Source organism: Emys orbicularis, chromosome 1 (assembly GCF_028017835.1).
Source record: "Emys orbicularis isolate rEmyOrb1 chromosome 1, rEmyOrb1.hap1, whole genome shotgun sequence".
Lineage (NCBI taxonomy): Eukaryota > Metazoa > Chordata > Testudines > Emydidae > Emys > Emys orbicularis.
In genome coordinates, this window is record NC_088683.1 from 202,221,793 (window position 1) to 202,234,141 (window position 12,349).

The 12,349-nt window shown below is 41.0% G+C and overlaps 1 protein-coding gene across 1 annotated transcript in view; it reads left to right on the forward strand.

Annotated features, from left to right (window-relative positions):
* The window catches only part of ITSN1 (intersectin 1), a 184,360-nt gene that overhangs the window by 90,454 nt on the left and 81,557 nt on the right, over positions 1-12,349 (forward strand). The window contains exons 10-14 of the mRNA XM_065413292.1: positions 2,258-2,395; positions 3,113-3,228; positions 5,234-5,496; positions 6,377-6,526; positions 6,813-6,953. Of these exons, the coding sequence (XP_065269364.1) occupies positions 2,258-2,395; positions 3,113-3,228; positions 5,234-5,496; positions 6,377-6,526; positions 6,813-6,953 (808 nt within the window). The remainder of the gene's footprint in view (positions 1-2,257; positions 2,396-3,112; positions 3,229-5,233; positions 5,497-6,376; positions 6,527-6,812; positions 6,954-12,349) is intronic.

Consider the following 12,349-nt stretch of genomic DNA (forward strand, 5'->3'; position numbering starts at 1 on the left):
CTGGTGCGCCTCCCATCAGGTTGAGGCACTGAGCACTCCATTACCACTTATCTTGGACTATGTTTTATACCTTTTAAAAGATTTGCGTTATCCATGAGCTCCATAGGTGTGCATTTGGCAGCCATCACAACCTTTCACTGCGAGATAGATGGCCACTCCATCTTCACCCACCCGCTCATTAAACGATTCCTGAAGGGCCTCCAAAATCTTTACCCTCACATATGGGATCCAACCCTGGCTTGGGACTCTTGTCACTAGACCTCCATTCAAACCAATGGCAACTTGCTTCTATGTTCATTTATCATACAAGAACAGTATTTTTTGTTACCACCTCTGCCGGTGGATTGGTGAAATTGGAGCACTTATGGCATACCTACCATACATGATTTTTCATAAAGACAAGGTTACGCTACGCCCACATACAAAATTTTTAGCTGAGGTACCATCCACTTTCCATCTAAACCAACCTATCCACCTTCCCTGCTTCTTTCCAATGACACACAGCAACAAACAGGAGGCAACATTTTACACCCTGGACATCAGATGAGCATTAGCTTTCTACCTGGACAGAACTAAACCTTTCAGGAAATCACCACACTTATTCCTCCCAATGGCCAAAAGATCGAAAGGTGCAGTCATTTCAAAGCAATGCCTTTCCAAGTGGATTTCACAGTGTATACATCTTTCCTACTCACTACACAATCGATAACCTCCCCCTGGAACTAGAGCACATTCCACTCGCTCACTCTCCACCTCAATCACCTTTCTTAACAATGTCCTGATTGCTGATATTTGCAAAGCAGCCACATGCACATCAGCGGACGCTTTTAGCTGTCACTACACCATTACTCAGGATGTCACATCAGATACTCTGCTAGGACACACTGTCCTATCATCCACAGTAAATGCCGCTCCAAAGCTCCAGCTTTCCAACTTGGGGTATTGCTTTATAATCACCTACAGTGGAGCACTGGGGGTACTGCTTTATAATCACCTCCATCCATAGCGACATCACTTGAAGAAGAGACGGTTACTCACCTCAGTGCAGTAACTGAGCTTCTTTGAGATGTGTCCCTATGCGTGCTCCACTCCCCATCCTCCTCCCCTTTGCTTCAGAGCTGAAAGATAAGCTCTGCAACAAAGAAGGAACTTGGGGGCAGTCGGGCCGCACAGTGCTATATATATGTCCCGCTCATGGTGTGAGACAGGGAGGTGTGCATGTGCAGTCCAAAGGGCACTGCTGATGAAGATCTCTAATCCCAGGTGCAGGGGACGCTGCTGCACCTACAGGGGAGCACCCATAGATGAAAGGAGAGAATTGCACTCCATGAGAGGGTGATCTTGCTCACTTCCCTGAGGCTTATCCTCCGGAAATAGAACCAGTGTGGTTGCATGCAGGAGGCAGGATTTGTGAGCCCATGCTGGGGATGGCCCCACTAAGGAGATCAGTGGCACAGACATGGATCAATGGTGCTGTGGGGTTGGGGGGCGGGAAGGAATAGGTTAGTAGTCTTCTAAATTCTGCCCACAAATAAAACCTTATACACTTGAGATGTCCAAAACACTCCATTCTCAAAGATCTCTGGAATATGAGCCTTGTCTGAATGCTTTGAATCAGCATCCAATAACTAATTAAGCTAAAACTCTGAAATCTAATGATGAAAATTTAAACTCTTAATACGAATAAAGACATTTCACACATGTGTCAGAACAGGTTTAGGCCATCATCAGACATCGTTGCCTTGGTTTATATTTGGTTAACATTCAAGTTTTCTTTGCATTTGTCAGTGCTAGATCTTAACTTCTTTTAAATGAAAACTTAAATTCCAAGAACATGGTAGCAGCCTCCAAGAAAAACTGTAGGTGTGCCAAACCACCATAAACTAGTCCAATTTGACCCTCCCTGCACTGCATTGTGCAGTGGATATTTGTGGGAGGAACAAGACTCCACCAGCCAATCTTGCTTCTTGTAGTGGGTGCACCGGTAATCCTAGGCCTGAAGGAGTAGAAACCATGGAGCAGATGTGGATGCAGAGATTATAAATTGAGGGAAGAGGGGGGTGGTACACTTGATTTCAGCCCAGCCATAAGAGATTTTAAACTTAAATGGGGGGAAATTGTTGTCAATTGTTTAACAATAGAAATAAGAAAAAATGAATCACTTGTGAATTGATAATATAGAAACCGTGCCACTTAATGAGTATTTGAATTTAAAATTATTTTAAAACTGATTTATTTGGGTCTTTTCATTAAACAGGAATCTTTCGGATATTGACCAAGATGGAAAACTTACAGCAGAAGAGTTTATTCTGGCTATGCACTTAATTGATGTGGCCATGTCTGGACAACCATTGCCACCTGTACTGCCTCCAGAATATATTCCACCTTCATTTAGGTAAAATGGTTATAAATTGTGCTATTTCATTCCTAAACTACTTAATCTTGGTTTTGTTTGGGAAACCTGTTTTGATCTTTCTGTTCAGTTGTGTGGAAGTCAAGGATAAGGGGCTGGAAAAAGCTGCTACTTATCCCATTATCTTTGCATTGCACAGACGGCATGCAATACTTTCTCACTGGGGAAATGTCTGCTGTAGCTTTTATTATTTGTTACTGGCAAATGAAGACTCTCCATCACAAGAAGTGACTTTAAGAGTATTTAAGTGAATTTTAGGAAAATAAACTGAGAACTAAAGCAATTTGAACTAAAATCTATTGTAATTCAGCTACCCAATATTATCCTCCCTTTTACTGCACCACAAGGAGATGTGGGAGAATTCAAAACTTGGCCTGAACTTCTATTGTAGTAAACTCTGGCTTGTGGTCCAGTAAGTATTTATGGATTCCAGACGCTGAGTCACCCTACTTCTTTTTCCATTTTCCTTTTCCAAGGCAAAATTGCAGTGAGAAGGCACCTTTACATATGTTCACTGTCTCAGGAACTTGAAATTTAATCTTACGGATAGTGATTCATAACTTACTGCACACAATGTTTTTTTTAATTAAATTTGAGCTCCTGTATCTCCTTGCTTCTTGAGCTCTTGCCTAGACCATAGTTGTCAAACATTTTGGCCATAAGTGGTTTACACAATTTATAACTATTTTTAATTGGCAGAAGAGTACGCTCTGGCAGTGGCATCTCTGTGATAAGCTCAGTATCTGTAGACCAAAGGTTGCCAGAAGAACCAGTGTTGGAAGAAGAACAGCAACAATTGGAAAAGAAATTGCCAGGTAAGTGAGTTTGCAGTGTTGTTGTAGCTGTGTTGGTCCCAGGATATCAGAGATGAGGTGGGTGAGGTAATATCTTTTATTGGACCAATTTATGTTGGTCAGAGACAAACTTTTGAGCTACACAGAACTCTTCTTCAGGTGAGTGAGTGTAAGTTTAGATAGTGCTTTCTGCTTTAACAGGACAGAACATATCAGCTGTTCACATATATTAATAACATTAAGATTTTTTTGTTATGGTTACATTGTGATGCAAGAAGCATGGCTGAGATGTTGCTGTGTCCAGCTGATTCCCAGTTTCTGAAATGGCCTCTGTGGGCCATTGGCAGCAGACACAGGAACAGCTTTCACGCTGCTTTGTCTTGCCCTGCTGGCTGGTAGGCCCAGACTGGGGCTACTGCAATAGTGGTATAATGTTGCTTTTGACCCCCACCTCCCACCCCCGACTTGCGCCAAGTGCATTTTGGGCTGTGTCGAGGATCAGGACCATAGTGTGTATATACAGGTCTGTTTCATTGTAATCTATGTACTTTATGGTTTTATACACTTTTAATCAGTTCTGTTTAAGAAGATATCAGGTTTTCTGAACATTAACAAAATGGCTTCTGATACTAAAACCTCTAAAACTTTATCGAGGAATTCTTGGCTTATTACGTTGATACTTAGTTGTTGGTGTGAAGCAATAGTAACAACCAGCAGCCAGCTGGGCTTATCCTGCATGATGAGTTTTTAGAGCATATTTCCAGTTGAAATGTTCACTGCATTCTTTCAGAGAACTAGAGAAACAAAACTTGTTTCCACCCATCCAAAGTGTACTCCGTTTTCTTCACTATGAACTGCACATCTGCCCGAATGCCCCTCTGGCAAAGGAGGACTGGACTCAGCTAAATTACCTCAATGAATCTACTCTATACCCCTTTGTGGCAGCAAGATGGTGGCCCTGGTAGAATGATGTGAGGTATTGCCGCCCCCTCAACAGGCTTTCTGTGCAGTGCCTCGAGGCAGTGCCAATCCTGAAGTGAGAGATCTAACGTGAATCCTCAAACTGATGTCTTGTGTGGGATGTGTTGTTACTATATCACGGACCTAACCCTGAGGCAATTAGTGACTGAAACACACCCAAAGCTTGGTGTCATATTTTCACTCATGTCTTAGTGTTGTTTTATCAGAAAAATATCTTGAAATCATGCAGTATGCTGCTCACAGAAAAGATACCTTTGTAACTGCAGTTAAATTGCTCTTAAGCTGTTATACTGCGTCTCAAACTTAACTTACCTCTTTCTGTGTCTGCTCTATTATAAACGAAGTGCTGTAAATAAAATGATAATCAGTGAATATATTAAGTGATTAAATGTGAGGCTCAAGGTGAGCACAGTAGTTTAAGAATTGTGCTCTTCACAGCCTGGATTCAATTGGACAATTTTTCAGAAGTTTTCTCAATAAATTAATGAACCATAGCCTGCACTTTCTTGGCTTTGTAGTAAGTTAGCTTCCACGTCAGTGATGCTACATGGCAGTGGTTTCTAATCTACTAGGAAAGTCAGAGCTTTTACTAGACTAAGACTTGGACTTTTGGTTCTCAGTGAACAACACACACTTAATAGTATACAATTCACATATGTTGAGGGACTCCAAATCCTAGAGTATGCAAGATTGGAGGAATGGACTGCCTAAACTCCAGTATACACATCTGGATAGAAGCTGGGCTTTGTGGTACACAGGAGCCCAACAGGTAGGCCTGGAATTCATCCTTCAAGTAAGGATGAAGGCTTTGGTGGAGATGGCAATATAAGTGCCAGTGACAACATCAAGAAGTATCCATTACAGTTCTGCTTATCAGTAGTTGAGAACGAGGTTGGAATACTGTTGGACACTTGTTGCATGTAGCAAACTGTTCTTGGTTCACCAGTCTGTTTTCATAGTCCTTTTGTTTGGTTGTTTGTTTGTTTGTTTTTGTTTTAGACAAAGCAAAGCTTAATTTCACCATTCACATTTTCTTGTGTTAAAGTTACGTTTGAAGATAAAAAACGTGAGAACTTTGAACGTGGCAATCTGGAGCTTGAAAAGCGGAGGCAGGCCCTTCTGGAGCAGCAGCGCAAAGAGCAAGAGCGGCTAGCACAACTGGAACGGGCAGAGCAGGAAAGGAAAGAACGCGAACGACAGGAGCAAGAACGTAAAAGACAACTGGAGCTAGAAAAGCAATTAGAAAAACAACGCGAATTGGAACGTCAGAGAGAAGAAGAAAGGCGGAAAGAAATAGAAAGGCGTGAGGTAAATGGGTACAGAGGTAGTAGTGTCTCTGAAAATTTGTCTTTTGATCTGAACAAAACCAAAAAAAGTATGCTGGCAAGTATTTTACCATACTTTCTTTACTATAAAAGGCTTTACTTGTTTATAATTCCTTAGAAACTAATTGGTTTATTAGTAAACTATTTTTCCTGCTACAATTAAGGAACAGACTTCAGTTTCAAGTTTCCTGGAAGTAGATAGAGACAACTTTACCTAAATCTAGGATGTTTCTTGTGAAATGTCTCCCATTCTACTGAATGGATCAAACAGTTAGGTGTAGCACACAGTGTTCCTGACCTCCAACCTTAAAACTTTTTGCAACGTGAAGTGATCTTGCTTTCGATGAAGGAGCAAAGACTTCTGCTTGGGGTTGGAAATTCTTAATGCTTCTGATGCAGTCAGTACATTAGGTGGAGAGAAAATTCAATGGCAAGCTTAGGAAGAGCTGCAGTGTTTTGAAATCACCAGACTTTAACTGTTTTTAAAATTTAATGGAGCAGCACTTGACCTTCTACTCCCATATGTGTTTGAGAAATTAAGTGTGTGATTATTCAGAGTTTATTGAAATGTCAAATTAAATGTTGGTTAATTTATTAAAATTGAAGAAATATATATATTTCAAAAGTAGCACCTTTGCAGATTGTGGCCTCAGTTGACCAAGGGTCTTAAGCACATGCCTAACTTTAAGCAGTGGGATTATTCTCTTGTTGTTAAAGCTAGGCATATACTTAAGTACTTTGTTGAACGGGGGCATATATTAATGCTTTCAGTGTACACTATACTAGAACTATTCTAATGAGGGAATAGGGTAGATTCACAGACTGGACATTTCAACAGTGATTGGTTTTTTTACATACTATAGGCTGCAAAAAGGGAACTTGAAAGGCAAAGACAACTTGAGTGGGAGCGTAATCGTCGGCAAGAACTACTAAATCAAAGGAACAAAGAACAAGAGGACATAGTTGTGCTGAAGGCAAAGAAGAAGACTTTAGAATTTGAGTTGGAAGCTCTAGTAAGTGAAGATATTTTTAAAATGTTGTAGGTTTAAGTATTTACTATATATGACCAACCATTTCCAAAAAACTTGTATTTAAGAGGAAAAAAATAGTGGTGATTATATTGTAAATGGAGTACAAGATCACAGTAACAAACACTACAGAGTCTTGATTTGTTTCCATAATTACGTCTTGGTTTTTATTCTACAACTAACTGACTATTTTTAGTTTTAGAAACATATAAAATCCAGATTTGCATGATGAATTATTGTAGTAACCAAAATGTATCTCTTCTTGCTGAAGAATGATAAAAAACATCAGCTGGAGGGAAAGCTTCAGGATATCAGGTGTCGATTGTCTATCCAAAGACATGAAATTGAGAGCACAAACAAATCTAGAGAACTGAGAATTGCAGAAATTACACATTTGCAACAGCAGTTACAGGTGAGCATGCTGGTGTTTCTTATGTTTAGCCTTTTAGGCTTGTTTTGTCCTCACCCATCTGGATCAGTCCTGATCAAACTTCCCCACCAAACATTGCATGCTACTTTGTCACTCCTGAACAGTTCCACTAATTAATAATTCATTTATATAGTGTCTTTCATCCCAAAAGATCAAGTCACTCTTAAAACTATGTATAGGAATTGCTTACCACACTGGAAGTTAGCAGCAATTGATTGAACATGCACAGCAATATCTCACACTCTTCAGGTTGGAAGAAGTGAATAAATTGTCCAACTGAAAATATATGGGGAATTGAGGGAGGTGGATTTTTTTTATTAAAATATACATCTATCTATAGGAGCCCATCCCATACATTCAAATATAAGTACTACCCATACAGAAGCAGCTACCAAACTCCTCCAACCCTGAGTCCAGCCCCCTCCCAAGTTAGAATTCACCAGGACATTGTGGCAAACAAGAGTCTTGTGAAAAACCTGTATAGCAAACAAAGGCATAACAAGATCAAGAGGCTGGAAGATGGAAAACTTAAGCTAGAAGTAAGAATGAAAGTTTTTAATGGTAAGGGCCGTTAGTAATTGCAATAAATTACCAAGGGTTTGGTAAATTCTCCATCACTTAGAATCTTTAAATAAAGATAGCTCCAGTTTCAGTTACATGTTACTGATAGCTCCAACTCAACTAAACATTATTGAGTGAAATCCCAGCGCCTACGGTCTGCAGGAGGTTAGACTTGCTCATAATTCCTTCTATGAAGCTGTGAAAAACGCCATTGGACTGTAGATGACAGAGGTGTTTAATGCCTATTTTGTTTGTCTTCACCAAAAAGGTTAACGGTGCCCAGGTACTCAACACAACGAATATCAACGGCAAAGGGGAAGGAATGCAAGCCAAAACAGGGAAAGAACAGGTTAAAGAATATTTAGATAAGTTAGATGTATTCAAGTCAGCAGGGCCTGTTGAGATTGATCCTAGGGTACTTAAGGAACTAGTTGAAGCAATCTTGGAACCATTAGCAATGATCTTTGAGAACTCTTGGAGGATGGATGGAGGTCCCAGATGACTGGAGAAAGGCAGGTACTATGTTTGCCTATCTTTAAAGGACCCAAGTAATTATAGATCAGTCAGCCTAACTTTGGTACCTGGGAAGATACTGGAACAAATTGTTAAACAATCCATTTATAAGCATCTGCAGGATGATAGAATTATCAAAAATAGCCACCATGGATTTGTCAAGAACAAATCATGCCAAAACAACCTAATTTCCTTCTTTGACAGGGTTACTGGCCTATTGGATGGGGGGTAAGCAGTGGATGTGATGTATCTTTATTTTAGTAAGGTTTTGACACAATCCCACATGATATTCTCATAAACAAAGCAGGGAGATGTGGTCTAGATGAAATTACTATAAGGTGGATTCACAGTTGGTTGAAAGACCACACTTAGACTGGTTATAAATGCTTCCCTGTCAAACTGGGATGGTGCATCTAGTGGGGTCTTGCAGGGTCAGTCGTGGTGCCGGTACTATTCAGTATTTTTGTTCATGACTTGGAGTGGAATGTATGCTTATAAAATATGTGGATAACACCAAGCTAAGGAGGTAGTGTTTGCAATTGTGAGGACAGGATTAGAATTCAAAATGACCTTGATAAATTGGAGAATTGGTCTGAATTCAACAAGATGAAATTCAATAAAGACAAGTGCATAGTACTTCGATTAAGAATAAAAATCAAATGCACAACTACATAATGGGGCATAACTGGCTATGTGGTAGTGCTGCTGCAAAGGATCTGGGAGTTAAAGATCACAAATTGAATTTGATGCAGCTGTAAAAAAGGCTAATATTCTGGGGTGACTTCGGAGTGTTGTATATAGGACACGGAAGGTAATTGTCCTGCACTACTTGGCACTGGTGAGTCCTCATTTGTAGTACTGTGTCCAGTTCTGGGTGCCACATTTTAGGAGGGATGTGGACAAATTGTTGCTCTCCCTTGGACTCTCTCCAAAAATGATAAGGTTTTGAAAACCTGACCTATGAGAGAAGATTCGAGGAACAACTGGGCATGTTTAGTCTTGAGAAAAGATGATTGAGGGGGGACCTGATAGCAGTCTTCAAATATGTTAAGTCTGTTATAAAAAAGACTGATCTATTGTTCTCTCTGTCCACTGAAGGCAGGACAAGAATTAATGCCCTAAATCTGCAGCAAGGGAATTTTAGGTTACATATTAGTAAAAACGTTCTAACTGTGAGGGTAGTTAAGCTCTGGAATAGGATTTCAAGGGAGGTTGTGGAATTCCCATCATTGGAGGGTTTTAAAAGAAGTTGGACAAACCTTTGTCAGGGATGGCCTAGGTTTATTTGGTCCTGCTGCCACAGAGATGATTTCTCAAGATCCCTTCCAGCACTACATTTTTATGATTCTATAACCACAAGTGTTTGGGACTGTAGTAAGTTAAGTGGTGGATGGGTTTGAATATTTATATATGTGGGGAAAGTCTTTTATATATATAAAACTTGTAGGATGAGCTCCTACAACATAGAATGGGTACTTAAAGATATTATATTTATGAATATATGCTGAAGCCAGAAGGAACCACTATGATCACCTGATCTGAACTCCTGTGTAACACAGGCCGTAGGACTTCTCTGAAATAAATTCAAATTTATGGATTCTCATTCCCTAAATTTTACATCTCAGTCAAGAGAAGTGAAAAATCTTTTCTTCTGTGAACATCCAGTATTCAGATTTATTTTAGTGAGCTTTTGGTATTTTACTAACATACCCTTGCTGTAGATGGAAAGAGAGTGAAGGGGGCACTGACCTATGATTTTTGATACTCAAATGTAGTGTATTATTCTATTTCTTTAACATAGTTAACATTGTCATGTTTAAATAAATGAGAAAATAATTTAGATTCCTGCAGAGGATCTCTGGTGAAGTTCTGCCCTCAGCATGTACGTACACTTCCTGACTTTTGCTGGAAGCTATGCATGTATATCTGAGGGCAGAATTTGTCTCTTCACTGTACTTTTTAGTTCAAGTGACTTCTGATTTTACACATGCAGACAGCAGTGGTGTTTTGTCAGAAAGATTGCCTCATCTCAAAAAGTACAGAAAAGGGCAACAAAAATCATTAGGGGGTATGAAACAGCTTCCATATTAGGAGAGGTTAAAAAGATTGGGACTGTTGAGCTTAGAAAAGATGACTAAGAGGGGATATGATAGAGGTCTATAAAATCATGAGTGGTTTGGAGAAAGTGAGTAAAAAAGTGTTGTTTACCCCATCACATAGCACAGGTACCAAGGTCACCCATTGATAGGCAGCAGGTTTAAAACAAATATGAGGAAGTACTACTTCACACACAGGGCCGGCTCCAGGGTTTTGGCCGCCCCAAGCAGCCAAAAAAAAAAAAAAAAAGCCGCGATCACGATCTGCGGCAGCAATTCGGCCGGAGGTCCTTCGCTCCGAGCAGGAGTGAGGGACTGTCCGCCGAATAGCTGGACGTGCCGCCCCTCCCCGGAGCGGCCGCCCCAAGCACCTGCTTGCCAGGTTGGTGCCTGGAGCCGGTCCTGTTCACACAATGCACAGTCAGCCTGTGGAACTCATTGCCAGGAGATGTTGTGAAAGCCAAAAGTTTTTAACTGGGTTCAAAAAAGAATTTGAATAAGTTCGAGGATAGATCTATTATTGGATATTTGCCAAGATGATCAGGGATGCAGCCTTATGCTCTGGGTGTCCTTAAACCTCTGACTACAAGGAGATGAGACTGGATGACTGGATAGATCACTTGATAATTGCCCTAGTCTGTTCGTTCCCTCTGAAGCATCTCTCACTGGCCACTTTCAGACGACAGAATCCTGGGTTAGATGGACCATTGGTCTGACCCAGTATGGACATTCTTATGTTCTTATGACAAATGCTATTTTAGGTAATTGTGTTTTTCCTACAGACTAAACTGAGTTCATGTTCTCTTGCTATATACTGTTCCTATGAACTGTAAACAATTCTTTCCTTGCACATTGGAATTGGCTATATTTTTATGGTAGGTAAAATGGCTTGTTTATGTAGCTTGTAAAGAACTTTTGCATTCTTTAGAATGAAAGGTGCTGCGAAAACTTAAGATATTAATATGGCTATGGGTAAGGCTGCGAGTTCATCACAGAGGGACAGAAGTCATGGATTCCGTGACTTTTCAGGATCTCTGTTACTTCTGCAGTGGCCGGTGCAGCTGGCCTGGGGGCCGCCTGAGCAGCTCAGGCAGCACCTGGGCCAGCCGCACCAGTCGCTGCTGGAACAGTCTCGGGCCACCACTACGCCCCCTTCTTCCTCTCTTTCTCCCCCCCCCCCCCCCACACAGCAGGAGTTTGGGTATAGAGGGGGCTCAGGGCTGGGGCAGGGGGTTGGGGCATGGGAGGGAGTGAGGGCTCCGGGTGGCGTTCACCTCAGGGAGCGGTGACATGTTCCTCCTTCAGCTCCTAGGCGGAGGTGCAGCCAGGCAGCTCCACACGCTGCCTCCGCCCACTTGTGGTGGCCCTGCAGCTCCCATTGGCCGCGGTTCCCAGCCAATGGGAGCTGCCAGCCCCACCAGCCCCTCCCCCCCAAGCACCTGCGGCGCCCCTGGGCCACCCTGCCACCCTACTCCAAAGCACCCAAGATTAGTCAGGGGTATATAGTACAAGTCATGGGCCGTGAATTTTTGTTTACTGCCTGTGACCTGTCCATGACTTTTACTAAAAATACCCATGACTAAAACGTAGCCTTAGCTTTGAGTGGTTGCATTTTCATGAGTTCATTAACTGCTGCATTTTTTGTCTGAACTGTACATAACACATGTATCCATTAGGAATTGATATGTGAGAGGCTTCTGGTTGGTTTGATACTGTTTTTATAGGTTCTTATGATCCCCATCCCCATAACACTTGAGCACCTCTTAGCTTTCTAAAAACAGATATACCAATAAGAATTAATCACACTGCTAAACAATAGAGTACTGATTGAAATTTATTACATATTTTTGGATGTTTTTCTACATTTTCAAATATATTTATTTCAATTACAACACAGAATACAAAGTGTACAGTGCTCACTTTATATTATTTTTTATTCCAAATATTTGCACTGTAAAAGTGATAAAAGAAATAGCATTTTTCAGTTCAGCTCATACAAGTACTGTAGTGCGATCTCTTTATCGTGAAAGTGCAACTTACAAATGTCCTACTTCTTGTTCAGCCAATCGCTAAAACAAACTAGTTTGTTTACATTTATGGAGATAATGCTGCCTTCACATGGCACTTTTGTAGCCGGCATTGCAAGATATTTACATGCCAGATATGCCTCTTCACGCTTCAACCACATTCCAGAGGACATGCTTCCAT